The sequence below is a fragment of the Pipistrellus kuhlii genome, unplaced genomic scaffold (assembly GCF_014108245.1).
Source record: "Pipistrellus kuhlii isolate mPipKuh1 unplaced genomic scaffold, mPipKuh1.p scaffold_m20_p_2, whole genome shotgun sequence".
Classification (NCBI taxonomy): Eukaryota; Metazoa; Chordata; class Mammalia; order Chiroptera; family Vespertilionidae; genus Pipistrellus; species Pipistrellus kuhlii.
In genome coordinates, this window is record NW_023425515.1 from 106,594,426 (window position 1) to 106,619,006 (window position 24,581).

The following is a 24,581-nucleotide window of genomic DNA, read 5'->3' on the forward strand; positions in this document are numbered from 1 at the left end:
CCCGAGTCTGTCTGTGTCCATGTTGAAATCCGGGTTGCCTCCCATGTGGGTGCTTGCCCAGTGCAGGAAACAGAATTATCAGTGTGAGGGAGGAGCTCTGCTCAGGGGAGAAGGGGCCCAGAGGAGGCAGCAATGACTCAGAGGTTTCCAAGGAGAGCCATGGAGAAAAAGATGGTGCTGATCTACAGAAACAGGAAGTCAGCGAAGGGAAGTGTGTGGGGAAAGTTCACAGTCCCAGTGGGGCCCTGATTTCCTCTGAGAAATGGAGATCAGTCTCCTAAGCATCTCCCAGGCCTCCCTCTTCCCTGGGGTGTCCTCCCTGGGACAGCCCCACTGGCTCCTCCAGGCACCAAGGAGAGTGGAGCATCCTTCACTTCCTCAATGGAGCACTTCAAAGAGACCATCAGCTCACTCTATGTTCCTCATTGAGCGCTTCTGAGCAGTGCCCCCCACCCACCACAGATTCAAGATGTCTCTTCTATGTCATCCAATCAGCCTCCTTCCTGTTACTCCAACCTAGACCCTACTTTTTTTCCTCTTATCTCTTTTCCCCACCTTCTGAGGATCCTTCCTATAGCCCCATTTGGTCTGAGTCTGCCTGCTGCACCCCTTCACCAGTTTCCACCTTCAAAAGAGATCCAAGTTGCACATCTGATATTCAAGGCTGTGAATGGTCAGGTTGAGCTAAACTCACCAGCCCCAGCAAACACGACTCTCCCTCCACAACCCAACTCACCCAGTAACCCACACTCCCCTCCACACCAAACTACACTCCGAAATGGAGCTGTTGGAAAATTCTATGCAGTAAGGTGATTCAGTTGGTTGGAGCGTCATCCTGATATCCCAAGGTGGCAAGTTCAATCTCTGGTAAGGCCACATAAAAGAATCAAGCAATGAATGCATAAGAGGAACACACTCTCTCTCTTTCTCTTTCTCCCTCTGAACAAAGCCACCTCCTTTGCAACCTGTGGGACCAAGACCCATCCTGTTTCATCTGACTCAACTGAAAGACTTTGTGTTAAAGGTTTGTGTAAGAGTTATACGCAAAAACCACATCAATAACTTAAGATACTGACCAACAGACCATCCAGGGGCCAGGTGAACGTTGGAATTTTATTATCAATAGCATTAACAATCAATAGAGCCATTCTGCATGGCATTTTCATATCGTGGTTGCCTTTTTAAATCAGAAATCTTTTCATACAATATGTTGATTTAAATTTATCCCATTGACTTGGAGCTAAAAAATCCCAAATATTTGCGTGGTTCACTAGACCTGTATGACTAGCCTTCACCTTTGCCTGACTGCTCTCACTTCTGACCACAGCTCGAGATTTTTTGGTCAAAGACAATCACCCACCAGCACCACCATCTCTGGGCTTCTCCCTGCTCATGCCTTGGTCAGTCCATGCCTGAGAAAGACACCCTCAGCCAGAATCTGGGTTGCATGGCATCTACCTGTCATTGAACCTCATTATCTCATTTTCTTTATTCTCCCAATGGGTATATGAGATTGTAACTGAACTCTTTGTCACCTAAATATCTGTAACATCTGCTTCATTCATCTCAGCCCCATGAGTCCAGGGAAGGGATCCCTGATCTTCAGCTACTCGAAGGCCTAGCCAGTGATCAGTAATACTGTCTAATTGCCTGACCAATGACGGCCCAGGGTTATTACTCCATAATACTAACAAATTGCTTGAACAATGACGAGCCAAGGTTATTTCTCAGTAAGTACTGCTTGATTGCCTAGCCAGTGGGAAAAGGGAAGAGAATTGCACTGACAGAGGTTCAAGAAAGGGAAGTGTTCTACACAAACTCACAGAGGTCTAGAAAAGGCAGAGTCAGAATTGGGCCAGAAATTGGGTGGGGTCCTCTCCTGCCCTGTTCCTCCACCCTCCTCACCTGGGACAGCTATCTTCCTCTGGATTTGCATTTGGCATGAGGTAGAGGCAAAACCTGTGGTGTCTGGTGAGATTCAGGTCAGTCTCAGAGGTCCCACAGTTTGCTGTCCCCTAAGGCCCACCCTTCAGGGAGGGGCTACTTCCCTTCCTGTGAGGCCACTGATGAGGAACCAGTGACGTATCACTTGGGGACTGGACCTTGTCACAGCCCATTCTTGCCTTTGTTCCCCAGGCTCTGTGGAGTTTATGTCGTCTGCACACTGGGGATCATGTGAGGAAACCTCTCGACCCAGAACCTCCCTGACTTTCTCAGCCTCGGTGAGCTCCAGGGGAAGGGGTGGGGAAGACACAGCTCGTGGCCATCACTGGGCTGACAGAATGGTGAAGGGAAGGGAGAAAACGTGCATGTGTGGAGTCTCGGGAAAGAGAAGGGAACTCCCAAGTTCACACAGACTCTGTGAGAGGGAGGAACTGGTGGTTCCTTCTGCTCTACCCTGCGCCCTGCACCTTGTACCATCAGTACTGGGATCAGGGTCACCCTCTGGATTGGGGTTGGACAGGAGTTGGAGGCAGAGCTCGGGGGGTTCTGCTGAGACTCATATCTGGTCCTGAAGGTCCTTGGACCTGCTGTGTCCTCAGTCATCCTTCAGGGAGAGCAGAGTGAGGCTGATGAGGAAACAGGGACCTGTCACCTGGAGCCAGGGCCCTGTCACATCCATGCATCTGCTTGTCCTGCTGAGCTCTGTGGACTTTATCCATCATCAGTGCCACTGGGGACCATGGCAGACAGCACCACAGCCTTGACCTCCATTGTGCTCCTGGGCCTTGGTGAGTTGGTGGGGAAAGGAGGAGGGATGGGGACCTTTCCCTCCCAGGTCCTGACCTTGTGAGACCCCAGGACCCAGGAGGCTCAATGGTGACTGGACTCCTCAGGGAGGAGACATGCTCAGCCCCAGGTCTGTCCCCAGTGCTCAGGAGCTCAGACCAGGCCTGGGGCTTTTGTGTACGATTGGGGACAGTTCTCACAGGGACTCTCTTTCAGGGCTGTGTCAGGGCCCATGGAACCAGGTACAGGCAGGTGAGTCTACCCCCACTTCCCCCTGACCTCCTGCTTCAGGACAATCCCCCCAGGGCAGCTGGGGAGACACGAGGTTTGGAATAATGGTGACCAAGCTGGAGAGGCCTGGACATGACAACTGGGGAAGGTGGGGAGAAGAACGTCACAGAAATTTCAGGTCTGATTCCTTTCTAGGAGTCATTCCCAAACCCTCCATCTGGGCTGACCCAGGTCTCATCATCACCGAGGGGAGTCCCGTAACCATCTGGTGTCAGGGGTCTCTGCGGGCTAGTGCCTACATTCTGTATAAAGAGAGGGGCTCAGAGCCCTTGGATACGAGGATCCCACAAGACTCCAGCAATAAGGCCGGTTTCCTCATTGAAGTCATGACATCACCTCACGCAGGGCTGTACCACTGTGCATATAACACCACTGGGGACATACTGTCAGAGCCAAGTAATCTTCTGCTCCTAGTGGTGACAGGTAAATGAGACAATGGGTCCCCTCCCCAGTGTGGGCTCCAGATCACAGGCAGAGGTTATAAAGTGTGGCCTCAGGGGACCCCACCACTCATAGTCCACAACTGGAGCATGAGAGTGATGGTCTCTTTAACACAGACCCTTTCTCCTCCCTCAGGATTCTATGGTGCACCCTCCCTCTCAGCCCAGCCAAGCCCTGTGGTGGCCGCAGGAGGGATTATGTCCCTCTCCTGTAGCTCACTGTTCACATCGGGCCCTTTCCATCTGTTTAAGGAGGGAGGGGCTGACCCGAACCTACACATGGTGGCAGAACCCAGGAACCATGCTGGGACATGGCAGGCCATCTTCCCTGTGGGCCCCGTGAGGCCCTCCCATGGAGGCACCTACAGATGCTATGGTTCTCCCAGCTCCAAACCCAACGTGTGGTCACAGCCTAGTGCCCCTCTGCACATCGAGGTCACAGGTGAGGGACAGGCTCGGGTGCATCCCCAACTGTTTCCTGGGCTCCAAATGACTGTACTTTGTGTTAACTGGGACCCTGGGCTCAAAAGGGGTCAGTGACACTGGCCTCTTGGGGACAGACCCCCAGGTGGGAGGCTTAGGGAGGGACATGGGAGACAGCTATTTGTAAAGTTGAATAAATGCATAGCCCATTTAGAGAATTGCACCTCTAACATTGTAATTTGTGAAAATAGGAAAGCTCTTGTTTGGACACACTTATATCATGACCTGTGAGCCTCCCAAAGACTCTCTTCCTGTGGGTTTTTCAGATGATCCTCTGATATAAAATTATAATCCCCAGCAGTCAAAGGAAATCCCACTTCTTTATTCCTGATGACATACCTATTTTTCTCCCTCCAGGTCTCATAGATGGAAAGACGGACCAAAATGGGCCACTACTTTCCCTCCGGAAAACAGCTTCATTCACACGCAAAGTTATGGCAATGCAAATCTATTTACAAATTTGCATTTTATATTAGAAGCACTGTGGCCACTTTGTTCCCATCCCTTCTGTTTCATTAGGGTTTACGAGGAATGGTCTCTTTTCCTGACAGATGCACATCCCTCCATAATTACCTTTTCTCTGACCTTTAACCACATGACGCACATTACAAAGGCTTCTTGGTGTCACTCATTTGGATAATAACCCAACTGAGTGATGTGGATCATCCATGTGCATTTTCTGAATTGTGGAGGTGACATTTACAGTTTTTGCATGGGTCACTGTAATGAGGAGAAGTCCATAATTTTGTTTATATCTCAAGTTTTATAGCAAAATAGGGTAACAGATTGACAAGATTTCCAACTTTTGGGTGCTCACTCAAAATTAAATTAGGGGAGTTTTCTCTGTGACTGAAAGTTTTAGCCAGACGTGTAGACATACTTGGTTATGACCTTTGTTGTGCTGTGAGACAAAGCAAAAGCTCATACCATTATCACCCATATGCTCACATTTCTCATTTGGTGAGTATATCTACACTGTATGTATTCATTTGTATAATTGTAGAATAAATGAGTTAAACCCTAGCTGGTTTGGCTCAGTGGATAGAGCGTCTGATATGGAATGAAGAGTTAGGCCCAGGTTCAATTTTGGCCAGAAGTACATATCCGGGTTGCATGCTTGGGGTGTGCAGGAGGCAGCTAGTCAATGATTCTCTCTCATCATTGGTGGTTCTATCTATTTCTCCCTATCCCTTCCTTTCTGAAGTCAATAAAAATATATTTAATAAATAAATAAAGGAGTTAATGAAAGAATAAATAGATGAACAATCCAGGTGACTATGACTATGCAGAACCCAGAGAGGAGATGCCTGGGTGCTGTCAATATAAATTACTAAGTGGATTTGCCTCGACATAACTTTGGGTGTGAATTAAGCTATTTTTCGGAGGGGAAGCTGTAGCTCATTTTGGTCCATCATTCCAATCTATGGGACATGAAGTCCAGATAGCTGCTCCATGTGGGATCCCTCAGCTATAGGGGAATAAGCTCAAGGGGTCTTGAGTCTCAGGCTGAACACAGAACACAAAGCTCTTAGTTATTTCTGAATTGGGATCATTTTTCTCCTCACCCTCAGTTCTTGGGCACAGCTAAGTCTGATAAAGGTGACTCAGAGCAGGTGCTGAGTTCAGACATCACAGGGACGCTGATGTCAGTGGGAGGTGGGAATCATGGTAGACACCAGAAGGACCCATGATGCAGCCAGGATGTGAACGCAGAGCTAACAATGCACCATTCAGAGTGGGGCAGCCCTGGAGCCCATCTGATGACCCCAGGAGGTGCTGAAAGACAATGTGAACCATAATTGGGGAAACTTTCTGCTGAGAATGACCAGTCAATAGGACTTGGTAGGTTTGATTTGGGTGCAGGAAAACTTGGGCCATGTCCCGGTAGAAGATGCCTCTTCCATCCACATGGGGTTCTGTCTCTTGCTCCCTGTGCTCAATGACTCTCCTCCACTGCTCTTACATTCTATACCTCTGACATGAGGGTCCATCTCACATGGCTGGTTTGGATTCACATCTATGCATCCCTTCATGCTGGGTCGCATCCATCCCAAGAAATTGTGGTATCTTCATAACCCTGGGATTGTTTTTAAACCAAAAAGAATAAAGTAAAACAAAATAATAAAGCCCTGATACCTGTTCCACGTGGTTCTGCCCATTTCATATCTCCACCCCTCCTACCATCTCCCGTGGCTGTTTCTTTGTATCCTTACTTAAGAATTTCTGTTTATCTAGATTTCAGGTGGTTCTGAATGCTGATTGTTCTGTAGTTTAATTGTGATTTTGCAGTGATCATGGGAGGATTTGAGTACATCCTTTACTTTCCTGACTATCTTGAGCAGAAGTCATAATATTTTGATAATAAATAAGTAATTTTGAATTGTTTGCATAATTTTATTTAAGTAATATATAAGGTTTTTTTTTAAGTTGCTCTTCAAAAAATTTCCAAACCCATTTTAAATTGATTCAGATTTGTTTGTTTTATACATTTATATCAATCAGTTTGGAGGTCACACATGCATTTCCAATATGAATAATTACCACCATTGTTAATACAGTAAACAGGTTTGTATGCCAATCACTATCTGCAACAACAATCGTCCACCTGGAGCAATAGGATCACTGTGCCTCTGTGTTTCTACCCAAGGGTCATTGCTGATACCAGCTGCATGAAAGGTTCTGCAGCAGATGTGGCCACAGGGTTAGGAGAAGATTACTTGAGAAAGTTGTCCTATGAACGTGGATATGAACTTTTGAAAGGTCCACCTTTACATAGACCAATTTCCCTAAAAGGATAGGCCTTGGAATGATCACTGCCCTCCCTCTCACCCCCCCAAAAAAAAAAAAAAATCAAACTGGAAAAAAATCCTAATCTGTAGCAGCACCTGGATCTGCCAGTGACCTTGATGTTACGATGGGTCTGCCAAGCCACCATGGCCATGGGTGAAACTAAGAGGGAGCCGTAAAGGATGGAGAAAAGAGACAGGGGAATAAAGCTGGGGCTAGGTGGGATGCTGCTCTCTCTGATGGAGAGATAGCACCAAGGCCTGTAAGCCATGTCTTTATTTTATAGCCAAATTCCAGGAGACAAAGTAAGGTCATAGTCAAGATGTTTACAGTAGTCCCTTAGGTTTGGAATATACTCAGTTACATGCACCTGATCAAGCTTTGTTTACTTGTTGTACCTCCTGCAGCCCATATCACTCAGCCATGTGGGCCCACAGGTTCAGACAATAAGGTCAAGCTTACAACTATAGCCTTTGGCTGTAATTGTGCTGGAACTTGCACATGCCTTTGCGAGGAGAGGATAATGCCCTCTCATTAGTCCCAGGCTTGAACCTATCGGAACGCTGTAGCCACTCTCCACACATGGGTTTTCATCACTATTGAATTTAGGACAAACTTTTTCTTGGCAACTTCATTTCCAGTCCAATCTCATGAGCCAATGTTCCCCACACAAATATCTGTGTCTTTCAATTGTGCGCATTTGCATATAAGTCAACCAATGAATTACTCCTCACAAACCTAGCCACCTCCTCCTTCACTGGGAGATTCCACAGTCTGTTCCATGCTTACATGTCTCTGTTTTATGTTTCAGTTTATATTGTTCCTTAGAATCCACATACAAGTGGGATCATGTCATAGTTCCCCTTTCTCTAACTGGTTTATTTCACTTAATATAATAGTCTCCAGGTCCCTAAATGCTATCTCAAAGGGTAAGAAATCCCTTTTTTTCTACAGCTGCATACTATCCCATGATGGAAATGTACCAGGTTTTTTTACCCACTCATCTACTAATGGGCCCTTGGGCTGTTTCCAGATCTTGGCTATTGTGAATTGGGTTTCTATGAATATAGGAGTGTCTATGTTCTTTTTGACTTCTGTTTCAGGACTTCTTAGGATATCTTCTGGGTGTGGAATCACTAAAATAAAGGCAGTTCCATTTTTAATTATTTGAGGAAACTCCACACTGATTTCCACCATGGCTTCACCAGTCTGCATTCCCACTAGCAGTGAACCAGGTTTCCTTTTTCTCCGCATCCTCACCAATAAGTGTCATTTGTTGATTTGTTGGAGGTAGCCATTCTGATGGTTGAGATGAGACCTCCCTGTGTTTTATTTTGTGTCTCTCTGATGATCAGTCACTGTACCAATTTCATTGATTACTCTAATTTTCCAGCTCTTTTTTTTTAAAAATATATTTTATTGGTTTTACAGAGAGGAAGGGAGAGAGATAGAGAGTTAGAAACATTGATGAGAGAGAGTCATCGATCAGCTGCCTCTTGCACAACCCCTACTGGGGATATGCCCGCAACCAAGGTACATGCCCTTGGCCAGAATCGAACCCGGGACCTTTCAGTCCCCAAGCCAACGCTCTATCCACTGAGCCAAACCGGTCCCGGCTGGTTTTCCAGCTCTTTCCTTTCTATCCCTTTCCTTTTCATCTATTAGCATTCAACTGATTTCCTATTATGAACCATGCAGGTGCCCCTGAAGAGGTCCCATCTGGCCCTTCCTTGACTCCACTCTGCTTCAATCCTGCTGTTCCTTGCCGTAGGCCACTACACTCTTCCCCAGCTTGGCCAGTTCTTCCTCAGAAGTGCAGATCTGCGACTCTTGACTAGTTCCTTCGACTCCAGGGATGTGACCACCTGGGCCTCTCAGCGCCTTTTCTTCTGATTTTCCTGAGTCGCTCATGCAGCTAGACTTCCTTCTCATGCAGCCCATTAAGGAGACCCTGTCCTTGCTGTTTCTGAGCCTATAGTTTTAGCAGATTAGCATTTGCCCTTTGAAGTTCATCCTGAAGACCCTGACCCACACCATTCTCTGTTTAAGAGTATATATTTCTCCCAGCTGGAATGGCCCAGTTGTTTGAGCATTATCCTGTGCACCGAAAGAGTGCTGGTTCAATTCCAGGTCAGGACACAAACCTGGGTTATGGATTCAATCCCTGGTCAAGGTACATGCAGAAGGCAACTGATCAATGCTTCTCTTTCATATCCATGTTTCTCTGTCTCCCTCTCTCCCTCCTTCTTCCTAAGCATGTCCTCAGATGAGAACTTTTAGAAACAGATTAACCTCTTTCTTCTTAACCTCTTTAGAAACAGATTAACCTCTTTCTTCCTCTTGCACATTATTCTTTTCTCTCTTTAGGTCAATGGTGTCATTATTAAGGGCATCTAGCTCCTTAAAAACAGAGAAATCTGAGAGCAGGACTGGTCCTATGTTGCTTTTTGGTAAACTAGCCCTGTCTGGTGGTGGCAGCATCTCAGAAGTAAAAAAAATTTTAAATGAAAGGAGGATCAATGCCCTTTATTAACATCTGATTGACTGTGTGAAAAGCCAAGGAAAACATATCCTTTGAAAACTTCCCACAGGGTCACATAACATTCAAAGGTAGGCTAATCAGATAGAAGCTAAACTTGTCTTCAGGAAAATCTCACAAACTTTCAATCAAGACACAAATTCGCTCTAACCGGTTTGGCTCAGTGGATAGAGCATCAGTCTGTGGACTCAAAGGTTACAGGCTTGATTCCAGTCAAAGGCATGTACCTTGGTTGCAGGCACATTCCCAGTAGGGGGTGTTCAGGAGGGAGCTGATCAATGTTTCTCTCTCATTGATGTTTCTAACTCCCTCTCCCTCTCCCTTTCTCTCTGTAAAAAAACAATAAAATATTAAAACACACACACACACACACACACACACACACACACACACACACAAACTCATCCATGTCCTTATCAGTGTCCAGGAAGTTGCCCTCCTCTTTAGCTTTTCTGCAGGGGATCCAACCCACGCTTTCCTTTAGCAGTTGGCACAAGGCTGGAGACCAGGACATGAGCACATGTGCTTTCTTCAATGTGCCCTTCACCAAGCACATGGCACCTACAGACTCATCTCTATGAGCTTCACCCCATGGCCAACACCACTCAGCTCCCAAACACTTCCAAGGGCAGCCTCAGGCAGTTGCGAGGTGAGCAACACTGACACAGACAGATATCCAGGAATGGGGCTTAAAAGGATACAAATGGCACCATGTTTGTTATTGTCTTTGGATTTTACAGCCGACGGGTCCATGTTACAGAGGTCCTGCTGTCCATCAAGGGAAGTGTTTGTGAAGGAATAACCAGATTCAAGTTCCTCAGAGTACCTGCAATGCATTCTGGGTACATGTACAAGGCATAAAGCAATGAACAATTCACCTTTGCCTTCTGGGTCAGCTAAAGCCCAAACCTTCTCGGTGTCAGATCGGGGAGCCTGATATATTCAGGAAAGCAGCAGCATCAGAAGTCAGCACCCTCAGGGATGGCCCCCTATCTGTAGCATTTTCCATATGAAGGGGTCCCACTTGATGACTGTGTTAGGGAGAGCTGGGCCAGCACAGCCATGGTTCCCCATCCTGCAGGGGAGGGGAAGGAATAACAGGAAGATAGGAGTGGGGTGAGGAGGAAGGAGAGGTTGTATGGGAGGCAAGGCCTTCCCTCCCTTCACCCCCTGGGATTTCCGTTTCACGTCCATTCCTATGTACGCTCCCCTCCCACATGCCTACTTCTCCACAGAGAGTCCCTCCCAGGACTGTCCTGATGTTCAGGATACAAAGAGGTATTGAGTGAGATCAGCCCTGCCCCATGGTCTCCTCTCTCCCTAAGTTAGCATCTGACTGTGATGTGCCTAGCAGGGCCCACACCAAAAGTGAACTCACTCACTCCTGGACAGATGCCCATGCCTAGTTAGAATGGATTGAATCCATTTCACACACACACAAGGGACATGGTTCAGTGCTGATCATGGGCTGGGTCTGTTGGCAGAGAGACACAAGTGCCCATATCCAAACCATGAGGAGGGAGCAACCCTGTCCCAACTTTCACCTTGAGTCCAGATCCCCTCCCTGTGTGTGGCCACCTTGGGTCCCTCTCTTGTCCACACAGAGGCGGAAACTCCACGCTGATGACTTCTGGCTGCACCCAGGCACAGTAGCCTCTCAAGGGTGTCTGTTCTGCTTCCCTCTCCATCTAGGGAACTTCCACTTCCCCTTTTGGGCATTGAGGATGGCCACATGCTTCAGAAACAGTGAGCATGGCCTTTCTCAGCATCAGGAGCAGATGGGGATGTGTACGTGGGTTTAGCAATCATCCCATTTCTGCAGAGTTTTGAACAACGCCGTTCAGGGCTCACCTCACAGGCTTAGTCAGGTGTGGAAATAAACCAGGATGGCTTCCACCAGGTCCCAGAGCACCGACCTCACAACCACTTTAAGGAGTTGAGTTCTTGATGACCTGCTGCATGAGAGGAAACTGAGACTCAAGGGGTTGTACTTTGAGGGTGAAGGTCACATACCTGATGGACAATGGAGGACTCTTTACTTAAGAATCAGCCCAGCCAGCCTGGCTCAGTTGTTGCACATAATCTATCAACCATTCCTGGTCAGTGCACGTGCCGAGTGCTAGGCCAGATCCCCAGTGTGGGGCTTGTACGAGACAGCCTATTAGTCATTTTCTCTCATCATTGACATTTCTCTATCCCTCTCTTTTCCTCTCTGAAATCAATAAAAATATGTATAAATATTTTCAAACTTGTTGGGGAAGAGGGGGAAGGATAAAGAAAAGTATGTGAGTGGTGCTTCCACCACCAGACTTGGGGCCCGCTGGGAGCAGGACTGCTATGCGCACAGATATGTGTGGGAGCTGTGGTTCATACCAGCTCTGCTGGTTGCAAGCGGGTTTTGGGGGCAGAGGGAGCTCACAGCTGTCCTTAAAACTGAAGGTGTGTGTGCGCCAGGTGAAACTGAACTCTGTCTGGGAAAGAGATGTGCTTCCTGTACAAAGCAAAGAGGAGCACAATGACTCCTGATGGCAAACTCCACAAACCCAGTCACTTGGGGAGAGGAAACTTGTGCTCATGGGGACAGTGGATGGTTCCTACCAAATTCCAGAGCAACCATCAAGCTAAGACCATAGGGCCCTGAATCTCTGTAATGACGTGACCCTCCAGGAGTTAAAGTCATTGAAGAGTAAGTAAATTACAGAGGTTGTGTTCTCTTGTAACCTGATCGAGAAATTACTGCTCAGTTCACAGAGAAAGCAGGTTGGACACATGTATAAAAAAATGGGGGTGGGGGGGAGTTTCCTCAACAAATCAAAATCTAGATCAAATTACTATCCTTTATTGTCTAGGACAAGCCATGGCCCCAGGGGGACAGCTCTGCCTGAGGAATGAGGGGCCCTCAGGGGGAAGTGACCCTGAGGCGTGTCCCCAGGAAGGAGGGGCTGAAGGCTGTGGCTGAAAAAAGGGAAGTTCATGAAGAAACATTTGAAAGAAAGAAAACCCAGATTCTGGGGCCACAGGGCTTCCTTCCCTCATTGCCCTGCATTTCCCTCTGTGCTCACTGTCACAGGGACATACCCCTGAGCTGCACAAGGAAAGGGTGAGTGTGTCCCTGCTGATCTGAGCTCTGCAGGCCACAGGGACCCATGTCTTCCTGAAGTGTCTCCAAGGCCCATGCGGCACTGTCCATGGTGAGGACCACAGGGAGGTGCTGATAGAGGGGCTGAAGAGGAAGGAGGCTCCATGGGGGAGGCTCTGACAGAAAAGGATGTGATCTGGGTCACATCACCAGCAAGGGGCATGTCCAGAGGCTCTGGGTTTATTTCCTGCTTCACCATGAAAATGAGACCCAGGCTGCTGGAGAGGCTGTGTCCTTGCCTGCTGGCTGCTAATGTAGCAAATATTAATAGCCAGTGACCATCACCGGTGTGCCTTGGTGTCCATCCTGCTGGCCCAGTGGCCTCCTCCATCTTCTCAGCTGATGCCTCTGGGAGAAGATACCATGACCCGCATCCTCAGGGCCCTGCTCTGCCTCGGTGAGATGGGAGAGGGGAGGGGAGCCTTGCTCTATCAGGACCCCAGGACTTGGGGCTCATGGGGAGGAGGGTGCTGCTCAGTGTTCAGGACAAATCTCTCATAAGGACTCTCTTCCAGGGCTGAGTGTGGGCCTCAGGACCCCAGTGCAGGCAGGTGAGTCTCCCCAGGTGTCCCAGGTCCCAATTCTCCCTGGGGACAAAGACTACCCTCCAGACAGCAGGGGCAGGATCTGTTTCACAGATGGGGGGGGGGGGCTTTTGGGACTGGGAGCTGGGGACCAGGTTGTGGGAATGTCCTTTGATCCAGCCTGATTGCTTCCAGGGCCCCTCACCAAACCCAGTCTCTGGGCTGAGCCAGGCCCTGTGATCCCCTGGGGGAGCCCCATGACCCTCTGTTGTGAGGGGAACCCAGGGGCTGAGGAGTACCGTCTGGATAAAGAGGGAAGCCCAGCACCATGGAAAATACAGAAGCCACTGAAACCTGGGGACAAGATCCAGTTCTCCATCTCACACATGAGAGGGAGTGATGCAGGGAGATATCGCTGTTACTATCACAGCCCTGCTGGCTGGTCGGAGCACAGTGACCCCCTGGAGCTGGTAGTGACAGGTGAGAAGCCCTTAGTGGTCCCAGCCTCAGGCTCTGCCCTCAGGAAGGGGGTCTGCTCTCAGGGTGTCTCCCTCTCACAGCCCAGCCCTGAGGGACATGATGGAGGTGTGAGCCCATTTAACAAGCTGCATCCTCCTCTCCTAGGATTCTACAGGAAACCCAACCTCTCAACTTTGCCCAGTCCTGTTGTGACCTCAGGAGGGAGTGTGACCCTCCTGTGTGACTCAGGGCAGGGATATGACAGGTTCCTTCTGACTGAGGAAGGAGATCACAGGCTCTCCTGGACCCTGGACTCACAGCCACAGCCCAGTGGGCACTCCCAGGCCCTGTTCCCTGTGGGAACCTTGACCGCGAGATACAGGTGGATATTCAGATGCTATGGCTCTTACAGCAACAGGTCCCAGGTGTGGTCACACCCCAGTGACCCCCTGGAGTTGCTGGTCTCAGGTGAGCAGCCCTGGCGCCGTGCTTTCTTTGCTCCTCAGCTCAGGGCCCTGTCCCTAGGAATGTGGGTGACAGTAATAAACAAGGAGGGGGAGGAGGTTCCACAGAGCAGAGTCCAGCTCATGAGAGAGTAGAGGCAGACAGGCACTCCCACTCCTGAACTCATTTCTGAACCTCAGCAGAGATGAAGGGTAGGGCAGGCGAGTGAGATGTGAGTGAAATGAGCAGGAATGTGAATAGACTGAGCAGAGAACACAGACCAAACCACAACTCACCTCCTAATGTCTTCATCTCAGAATCTGGGTCCCTGTAGTCCCAGCCCCACTGGACTCTTCACTATTGAAAGAAGTATCCTGCCCATCTGCATCACCCTGCACAGCCCCCCAGTGCTCGCCTGAGGCTAAGGAGGGACCCTGAAGGGCTCATGGGACCTGGGGCCTCCTGCCCAGACTCTGTGCCTTCACCTCTACTCAGGGTTTCTGTGCACACGGGTCTATTATGGCTCCTTTTAGAGAACCTTCAGGCCATACTTCAATCTATAAGCTCACAATTTAACTTACATTAAATAGTCCATATTTAAATGTAAACATTTTATTCATATTTTCTATGAGAGTAAATTCAGTCATTGTTATGGAGAATAATTTCTTGTTTCTATGAAGTCTTATCAGGCACATTTCCAAATGAGATTTATGAAGGAATTTCAGAAGCATTTTGACAGCTATTTGTAAAATTGAGTAAATGCACAGCTCGCATTCAGAGAATTGCACACCTAATATAGTAATTTGTGAGTAAGCAGTTTGATTCCTGTACATTTTCTAAATGGTAGTAAGTGCACATAGGAAAGCTCTTGTTTGGACATATTTATATCATGACCTGTTAGCTTCCTGAAGATACCCTTCCTGTGGACTGTTTTTCAGATGATCTCTCTGATATAAAATTATAATCCCCAGCAGTCAAAGGGACTGCCACTTCTTTATTCCTGATGACATACTTATTTTTCTCACTCCACATCCAATAGGATGGAATGAGGGACCAAAATGGGCCACAGCCTCCCCTCACACCTTATGAATTTACAAATTTGCGTTTAATATTGAAAGCACTATGGCCACTTTCTTCCAATCTATTCTTCTTTTTCAAGAAGGTTTACTAGGAATGCTGTCTTTTTCTGAGTGATACACATCCCCCTATAATTATCTTTTCTCTGACCTTTAACCACATGATACACATTACAAAGATTTCTTGGTGTCACCCATTTGGATATTAACCCAACTGAATGATGCAGATCTTCCATGTGCATTTTCTGAATCATGGAGCTGACCTTTAGCATTATTGCATGGATCGCTATATGAGGAGAGGTCAATAATTTTATTTATATCTTGGGTTTTATAGCAAAACTAGAGGCCTAATGCATGGAATTCGTGCAAAAGTAGAACTTTCTTTCCCTGGGTGCTGGCACCAGCTTCTCTCTAGTTCCCAGGACTCAGTCTGACTTCCCTCTGGCCACCTACAGGCACCTGGGACCCAGACTTTACTCCGGGCCTGGCTTCCTCCAGCAGGATGTTCAGGATGATGTCCAGTGTAATTAGCATAGTACTCTTTTATTATTATAGGTAGGGTAAAACATTGACATGGTTTTATGCTTTTTTGTGCTCACTCAATAATGAAATTTAGAGGGTTTTCTCTGTGACTTAAAGTTTTAGCCAGAAGTGTGGATGTCCTTGGTTATGACTTTGTTGTACTTTGAGATAAAGTAAAAACTCTCACCATTAGCATTCATATGCCTACATTTCCCATTTGATAAATATGAATACCACTGTGGGTATTCATTTGTAAAATTGTAGAATAAATGAGTTAAATCTTAGTTGGTTTGACTCAGTGGATAGAGTGAGGCATATGGACTAAAGGGCCCCAGAGTTGATTTTGGTCAGGGGCACATGCCCATGTTGCAGCCTCTTTCCCCAGTTGGAGGCATGCAGGAGACAGGCAATCAATGATTCTCTCTCATCATTGATGTTTCTATATCTCTTCCTCTCCCTTCCTCTCTGAAATCAGTAAAAATATATGTAATAACTAAAGGAGTTATAGAATAATTAACAGATAAACAATTTCAAGTGAGGATGAAAATGTGGACCCCAGAGAGGAGGGACCTGGGTGTGGTGGGATAAAAGAGACACAGCCAGATTTTCACCCCTTCGTGCTCCTAGGATTCAGGAGCCCCTGACACCACCCCTCCTCCAAGGACCCTGGGCCCCAAGCTGTTGAGAATAGGGGATCTTTCAGATTTAAGGGAATAAATTCATGGGATCTTGAGTCTCAGGCTGAACACAGAACACACAGCTCTGAGTTAGTTTCTGAATTGGGACCATTTCCCTCAGTACTTGGGCACAGCTAAGTCTGATAAAGGTGACTCAGAGCAGGTGCTGAGTTCAGACATCACAGGGACACTGATGTCAAGGGGAGATGGGAACCACGGTAGACACCAGAACCCTGGAGATTTGGTTCTACCCTAACCTTTGTGGCCTTCGTATCCATATTTTCCAGCCTCCAAACCCCAAGACTACACAGTGGAGAATCTCATCCGGATAGGCGTGGCTGGTTTGGTCCTGGTGGTCCTTGGGGTGCTGCTATTTCAGGCTCGAAATGACACCAGAAGGACCCATGATGCAGCCAAGATGTGAACACAGAGGCAACAACACACTATTCAGAATGGGGCATCCTTGGAGCCTATCTGATGAGCTCAGGAGGTGCTTAAAAACAATGTAAACCATAATTGGGGAAACTGTCTGCTGAGAATGACCAGTCAATAGGACTTGGTAGGTTTGGTTTGGGTGCAGGAAAACTTGGGCCATGTCCCGGTAGAAGATGCCTCTTCCATCCACATGGGGTTCTGTCTCTTGCTCCTGTGCTCTTTGACTCTCTTCCATTGCCCTTTCATTCTATACCTCTGACATGAGGGTCCATCTCATATGGCTGGTTTGGATTCACATCTATGCATCCCTTCATGCTGAGTCACATCCATCCCAAGAAATTGTGGTATCTTCATAACCCTGGGATTGTTTTTAAACCAAAAAGAATAAAGTAAAATAAAATAATAAAACCCTGATACCTGCTCCACGTGGTCCAGCCCATTGCACATTTCCACCCCTCCTACCATCTCCATGGGACTTTTTCTTTGTATCGTTACTTGAGAACTTCTGTTGACCTAGATTTCAGTTGGTTCTGAATGCTGATTGTTCTGTAGTTTATTGTGATTTTGCAGTGATCATGGGAGGATTTGAGTACATCCTTTACTTTCCTGACTATCTTGAGCAGAAGTCATAATATTTTGATAATAAATAAGTAATTTTGAATTGTTTGCATCATTTTATTTAAGTAATATATAAGGTTTGTTTTAAGTAGCTCTTAAAAAATTTCCAGACCTGTTTTAAATTGATTCAGATTTGTTTGTTTTATACACTTACATCAATCAGTTTGGAGGTCACACATGCATTCCCAATAAGAATAGTTCCCACCATTGTTAATATAGTAAATGGGTCTGTGTGCCAATCACCAGCTATAATAACAACCATCCACCTGGAGTGACAGGATCACTGTGCCTTAGTGTTTCTTCCCAAGGGTCACTGCTGATGCCAGCTGCATGAAAGGCTCTGCAGCAAATGTGGCCACAGGGTCAGGAGAAGATTACTTGAGAAAATTGTCCAATGTACATGGAAATGAATCTTTTAAAGGTCCACCTTTGCATAGATTTCCCCAAAAGAATAGGCCTTGAAAGGATCACTGCCAAAAAAAAAAAAAAAAAAAATCTAACTGGAAAAAAAATCCTAATCTGTATCAGCACTTGGATCTGCCAGTGACCTTGATGCTATAGTTGATGGGTGTGCTGAGCCAGCATGGCCATGGGTGAACCTGAGAGGGGGTGGTGAAGGATGGTGAAAAGAGACAAGGGAATAAAGCTGGAGCTAGGTGGGATGCTGCTCTCTCTGATGGAGAGACAGCACCAACGCCTGCAGGCCAAGTCTTTATTTTATATCCAGATTCCACCAGACAGAGTAAGGGCTTGGTCAAGATGTTTACAGTGTTCTCATGAGTTTGGAATCTACTCAATTACATGCACCTGATCAAGCTTTGTTTACTTGCTGCACCTCCCGCAGCCCATATCACTCAGCCATGTGGGCCCACAGGTTCAGACCATAAGGTCAAGGTTAAAACTATAACCTTTGGCTATAATTGTGCTGGTACTGGCACGTGCCTTTGCAAGGAGAGAATAATGCCCTCTCATTAGTCCCAGGCTTGAACCTGTTCAAAAGCTGTAGCTGCTCTCCACAGATAGGTCTTCCTCACTATTGAATTCAGGACAAACTTTTTATTGGCAACTGCATCACCAGTCCATTCTTATGAACCAGTGCTCCTCATACTAATGTCTGTGTCCCTGAGCTGTGCATATGCATATAAATCCTTTATTCTAGTTAATTTCTCCTCACAAACCCAGCCACCTCCTCCTTCACAGGGAGATTCCGCAGTCTGTCCCATGCTTCTATGTCTCTAGATCTGTTTTATTCTTCAGTTTATATTGTTCCTTAGAATCCACATACAAGTGAGATCATGTCATACTTACCTTTCTATAACTGGCTTATTTCACTTAGTATTTTTTTAAATAAATTTTTATTGTTCATATTATTACAAATGTTCCTCTTTCCCCCTCCCCTCCATTGCTCTCCTCCACCAGGTTCCCACTCACTCTCTGCCCTTTCCTCAACCCCCATTGTCCTCATCCATAGGTGCACAATTTATGTTCAGTCTCTTCTCATATCACCTTCTCCCCTTTTCCCCAAGAATTGTCAGTTCACTCCCCTTCCATACCTCTGATTCTATTATATTCAAGAGTTAATATTGTTCATCAGTTTTCTTTTTAATTTCCTTGGTTTTTAGATTCACTTGCTGATAGTTACGTATTTGTTGTTCATAATTTTTATCTTTATTTACTTTCTCTTCCAAAAGAACCCCCTTCAGCAATTCATATAATTCTGGTTTGGTGGTGATGAACTCCTTTAGCTTTTTTTTATTATTATTATTTATTAGTGAAGCTCTTTATCTGGCCTTCGATTCTGAGTGATAGCTTTGCTGGGTAGATTATTTTTGGCTCTAGGTTCTTACTATTCATCATCTTGAATATTTCTTGCCATTCCCGTCTGGCCTGCATGGTTTCTGTTGAGAAATCAGCTAACAATAGTATAGGTGCTCCTTTATAGGTAACTACCTGCTTTTCTCTTGCTGCTTTTAATATTCTCTCTTTGTCTTTTGCTCTTGGAATTTTAATTATGATTTGTCTTGGTGTGGTCCTCTTTGGATTCCTTTTGTTTGGAGTTCTGTGCACTTCCTGGACTTGTAAGTCTAATTCTTTCACCAGGTGGGGGAAGTTTTCTGTCACTATTTCTTTCAGTATGTTTTCCATATCTTGCTCTCTCTCATCTTCTGGGACCCCCATAATTCTGATGTTGGTTTGCTTGAAGTTGTCCCAGAGGGTTCTTACATTACCTTCAATTTTCTGGATTCTCTTGCCTTCTAGCTTCTGCAGAGGAGTGTCTTCTGGCTCTTTATGTTCCAAATCTTTGACTTGATTCTTGTGATCTTCTATTCTGTTTTTAGGTCTCCGTATAATATTTTTTATTTCAGACAATGTATTCTTTATTTCTTGTTGATCCCTTATTATTTCTTGTTGATTCCTTATTAATTCTAGTTGGTCCCTTTTCATATCCTCATAGGTTTTATCAAACTTTTCTAGGAAATTCTTGAAAAACCTTATAAGTGTAGACTTGAACTCTATATCCAGTCGCTTTTTGTCCTCCATTTCTTTCATTTGTGATCTATTTCCTTGTCTTGGCATTTTCGCAGCTTCCCTGATGGGGTGGGGTTTCAGGGTGGAGCCTACATCCTTGGCTTCCGTCAGCCCCACCCTATGCGGCTCCTGAGTCTCAGTAATCCCTAGGGTCCTTCAGTACTCATTGCAAGCACCTCTGAGAGAAAGGAGCCCTCGATTTTCACCTGCTACCAAACAGTCTAGGCTCTCCCCCATTGAGCCTGGAACTAGGGTTCAGTTCAGTTGGAAGTGGAGTTGGAGGTGGCGTTCAGAGCAGTCCAGAGCTTTTGTCTCCTTCCCGCCAGGGCAATCCCATGGCACAGCCAACCGTCCCTTCTCTGTGCGCAATGTGTGCGCCTCTGGGACCTCCTTTCGCCACTCCTCCGGGGTTCTGGCCTTACAGCCCAGCTCCCTATGGATGAGCCTGGGTCCCCAGGGTCTGACCTAGAACTGGGGTTCAGAGCTGTCGGGTCTAGGGTTCAGCACAGTCAGAGCTTTTATCTCCTTTCCACTAGGGAACGCCAGCCAGGCACTCAGCAGCCCCTCCTCTCTGGCTCCGTCCTCTCCTCGCGCGCCGCATATCTCTGTACCTTAGGCTTTTACAGCTTCTCTGCTCTTCCTTCTGGTTTTCTCCTTGCTTCTTGTTGTAGAATTTCCAGTCAGTCGACTTTCCTGTAGTTCTGGGTAATGTCCATTTTATATTTTAGTTGTATTTTATTGAAATTGTTGTGTGCAGCTACGGCTAGGTGTTTACCTGTGCAGCCATCTTGGATTCTCCTCCTGTGTCTCACTTAGTATTATACTCTCCAAAACCCACAAAGTTGTCTCAAAGGGTACGAAATCCTTCTTTTCTATAGCTGCATAGCATTTCATCATGTAAAATGTACGAGCCTTTTTACCCACTCATCTACTGATGAGTACTTGAGCTGTTTCTAGATCTTAGTTATTGTGAATTGGGCTTCTTTGAATATAAGTGTGTGTATGTTCTTTCTGACTTCTGTTTCAGGGATTCTTAAGATATCTTCTGGGTGTGGAATCACTAGAATAAAGGCAGTTCCATTTTTAATCATTTGAGGAAACTCCACACTGATTTCCATAATGGCTTCACCAGTCTGCATTCTCACTAGCAGTGAACCAGGGTTCCCTTTTCCCCACATCCTCACCAAGTATCATTTGTTCATTTGTTGGTGATAGCCATTCTGACAGGTGAGATGAGACCTCGCTATTTTTTATTTTGTCTCTCTCTGATGATCAGTCACTGTACCAATTTCATTAATTATTATGAGTTTTCAGCTCTTTCCTTACTATCCCTTTCCTTTTCATCTATTAGCATTCAACTGATTTCATGCTATGAACCATGCAGGTGCCCCTGAGGAGGTCCAAGCTGGCCCTTTCTTGACTCCATACTCTCCTTCAATCCTGCTGTTCCTTGCCGTAGGCCACTACACTCTTCCTCAGCTTGGCCAGTTCTTCCTCAGAAGTGCAGATCTGAGACACTTGACTAGTTCCTTCAACTCCAGGGATGTGACCAGCTAGGCCTCCTCAACACACTTCCTTCTAACTGTACATGAGTATAGTAATCATACAATTCTTGAGGAGTTCTGAACAACACCACTCATGGTTCACCTCACAGACTTTGTCAAGTGTGGAAATAAACCAGGATGGCTTCCGCCATGACACTGTGGCACAGACCCCACAACTATTATACTCTAAGGAGTTGGGTTCTTGAGGAGGTGCTGCATGAGAGGAAACTGAGACTCAAGAGATTGTACATTGATGGTGAAGGTCACACACCTAACAGACAATGGAGGACTATTTAAGTAAATATCAACACAGCTGGTGTGGCTCAGGATAAGATTGACACACGAGTGTCAATTTATGTATGAACCAAAAAGTTGAGGTTCCATTCTCAGTCAGGGCACATGCCATGATTTCAGGCTAGATCCCCCATATGGGGTGTGTAGGAGATAGCCAGTTACTGATTCTCTCTTATCATGGATATTTCTATATCTCTCTCCCTCTCCTTTCCTTTTTGAAATAAAAAAAAAAAATTAACAAAAATTAAATAAATAAATGAGAATCAGTTTTGTTCCCCTAATCGGAGCAATAACACACTTATTGTCACTGATTGTGAAGACAGGGATCCGGGACGAGGAGGAGAGATCTTCCTGAGAAACAAGGCACTGAAGGGAGGAGGGACTCAGAGGCCTGTTTCCAGGCCTCTGGGTTGGTTGCAAGGAAGGGGAATTAACCAGGGGCTGGGGTAGGAAGGGTACCACACTTTGGGGCCTCCCCTTATTTGCCTGCATTTCCCTCTGTGCTCACTGTCACAGGGACATGGCCCTGAGCTGCACAGGGAGAGGGTGAGCGTGTCCCTGCTGATCTGAGCTCTGCAGGCCACAGGGAACCACTTCTTCCTGAATTGTCTCCAGGGCCAGGATGACATTGTCCATGGTGAGGACCTCAGGGAGATGATTGATGGGCTGAGGAGGAAGGAGACCCTGGGGAGGGGAGAGGAGGCTGACAGGGTCACCTACCTACAAAGGCCTCTCAGGAGGCTTCAGGTCTATTTCGTGATCCATCATAGAAATGAGAGCTAAGCATTGGAGAGACATAGTTCCCCTTCCTGTGGGTCCTGAGATGACAACCCTGAGACAGGGATAGCCAGCCTCCCAGTGACCACACCTGTGTGGGTCTATTTTGATGGCACCTTGGTCTCCTCCATCTGCATAGTCAGGAATCGAGGGAGGAAATACCACGACCCCCATATCCTTAGGTCCATGCTTTGCCTGGTGTGATGTGAGGACTTATTTTCCAAGACGGCCTCTGGAATGAATAGAAAAACCTGAATCATCATTGAAGTATTAAAAATTTCATCTGAAAAGTAAAATCATCACACATAATTAACTCCAGGCCCACCAAGTATGCAGTGAGGTCTTCTGAACAATTCTGGGACATTGGACACTGGTGTCATAAACACTGTGACAGAGCAAGCGCATTCAGATCGGCAAGACAAACGTTGGAGAAGGATATTTCTAGTCAAAACCCACACAACAAGCTTTTAAAACTGGAAGAAGAGACTGTCATGATGGCTCAGAGGTTGAGTGTCAACCTATGAACCAGGATGTCACAATTCAACTCCCAGTCCAAGCACCTGCCCGGGTGGTGGGTTCAATCCCCAGTGTGGGGCATGCAGGAGGCAGCCAGTTATGATGTTATTCTCTCTCAGAATGATCAGTTATTCTCTCTCATCATTGATATTTCTCTCTCAACCTTCTCAATTCCTCTCTGAAATATATAAAGTTTTTTTTTAACTTGTTGGGGAAAAAGGAAGAAGAAAAGTATGTGTGTGGCGCTCCCACTGCTGGACATGGGGCCCGCTGGGAGCAGGACTGCTATGCACACAGATATGTGTGGGAGCTGTGGTTCAGACCAGCTCTGCTGGTTGCAGGCAGGTTGTGGGGGGCAGAAGGAGCTCACAGCTGCCCTTAAAGCTGAAGGGTGCAGGAGTTGAAACTGAACTCTGGGTAAGAGATGTGTTCCAGGTACAAAGCAAAGAGCAGCACAGTGACTCCTGGTGGCAAACCCTACAAACCCAGAGTCATCTGAAGAGAGGAAACTTGTGCTCCTGGGGACAGTGGATGGTTCCTGCCAAATTCCAGAGCAACCATCCTGCTAAGACTGTTGGATCCTGAATCCGTGTAGCCCTGTGACCCTTCAGGAGTTAAACTCACTGAAAAGCAAGTAAATGACAATGAACATTCTCTTGTAAAAAAAAAAAAAGAAAGAAAAAAGAAAAGAAAAGAAAAGAAAAGAAAAGAAAAGAAAAGAAAAGAAAAGAAAGAAAGAAAGAAAGGAAAGAAAGAAGAAAGAAAGAAAGAAAGAAAGAAAGAAAGAAAGAAAGAAAGAAAGAAAGAAAGAAAGAAAGAAGGAAGGAAGGAAGGAAGGAAGGAAGGAAGGAAGGAAGGAAGGAAGAAAGAAAGAAAAGAACAGAAAACACCTGATTGAGACATTACTGCTCAATTCACACAGGAAGCAGGTGGGACACAAGTATTTAAATAAAGGGGGTTTAATCAACAAATCAAAGTTCTAGGTGAATTATAGCTTTTAACTGTCTAGGATAGGGGTGTCGAACTCAATCAGAGAAGGGGCCAAAATCTAAAATCCAGCCTAAATCGCAGGCCGAATGGTTTACTGAACAGTCATAAACTGTCATTGTGATGGAAACGCAGTGGAGTGGCAGTGAATGACAGCGCAGTGCGGGTCACATTGCAAGGCCTGGCGGGACGGATTTGGCCCGAGGGCCTAGTGTTTGACACATGTGGTCTAGGACAAGCCATGGCCCCAGGAGGAAGTGACCCTGAGGCTTGTTCCCAGGAGGGAGGGGCTGGAGGCTGTGTCAGAGAAAAAGGGAAGTTCATGAAGAAACATTTGAAAGAAAGAAAACCCAGATTCTGGGGCCAAAGAAAGGACCTGTTTCCTTCCCTTATTGCCCTGCATTTTCCTCTGTGCTCACTATCACAGGGACATCACTCTGAGCTGCACAAGGAAAAGGTGAGCGTGTAACTACTGATCTGAGCTCTGCAAGCCATAGGGACCCATGTCTTCCTGAAGTGTCTCCAAGGCCTGGGTTGCATTGTCCATGGTGAGGACCACAGGGAGGTGCTGATGGAGGGGGTGAGGAGGAAGGAGACCTCATGGGGGAGGCTCTGACAGAAAAGGATGAGACCTGGGTCACCTCACCTGCAAGGGGTGTCTCAGGAGGCTCTGGGTCTATATCCTGCTTCACCATGAAAATGACAGCCAGGCTGCTAGAGAGAAGCTGTGCCCTCACCTATAGCCTCTAAGTGACCACACCTATGGGGGT

General features: G+C 46.5%; 2 protein-coding genes across 5 annotated transcripts in view; both read left to right on the top strand.

Moving 5' to 3' along the window:
• LOC118723639 (leukocyte immunoglobulin-like receptor subfamily A member 6) overlaps positions 1-24,581 on the top strand; it is a 53,509-nt gene that overhangs the window by 10,285 nt on the left and 18,643 nt on the right.
• LOC123652667 (leukocyte immunoglobulin-like receptor subfamily A member 5) lies at positions 1,755-16,654 on the top strand. Of its 4 annotated transcripts, none has more exons than XM_045584203.1 (6): positions 1,755-2,222; positions 2,519-2,732; positions 2,947-2,982; positions 3,157-3,444; positions 3,598-3,903; positions 16,399-16,654. In XM_045584203.1, exons 1-6 carry the CDS (start codon positions 2,151-2,153, stop codon positions 16,533-16,535), a joined length of 1,053 nt encoding a protein of 350 aa, XP_045440159.1. In that variant the 5' UTR covers positions 1,755-2,150; the 3' UTR covers positions 16,536-16,654. The 4 variants fall into 4 exon arrangements, with proteins under 4 accessions (XP_045440159.1, XP_045440160.1, XP_045440161.1 ...); XM_045584204.1 differs by having other exon boundaries at positions 16,414-16,654; XM_045584205.1 differs by lacking the exons at positions 1,755-2,222; positions 2,519-2,732; positions 2,947-2,982; positions 3,157-3,444; positions 3,598-3,903 and adding exons at positions 12,687-12,806; positions 12,925-12,960; positions 13,129-13,413; positions 13,558-13,860 and having other exon boundaries at positions 16,399-16,651.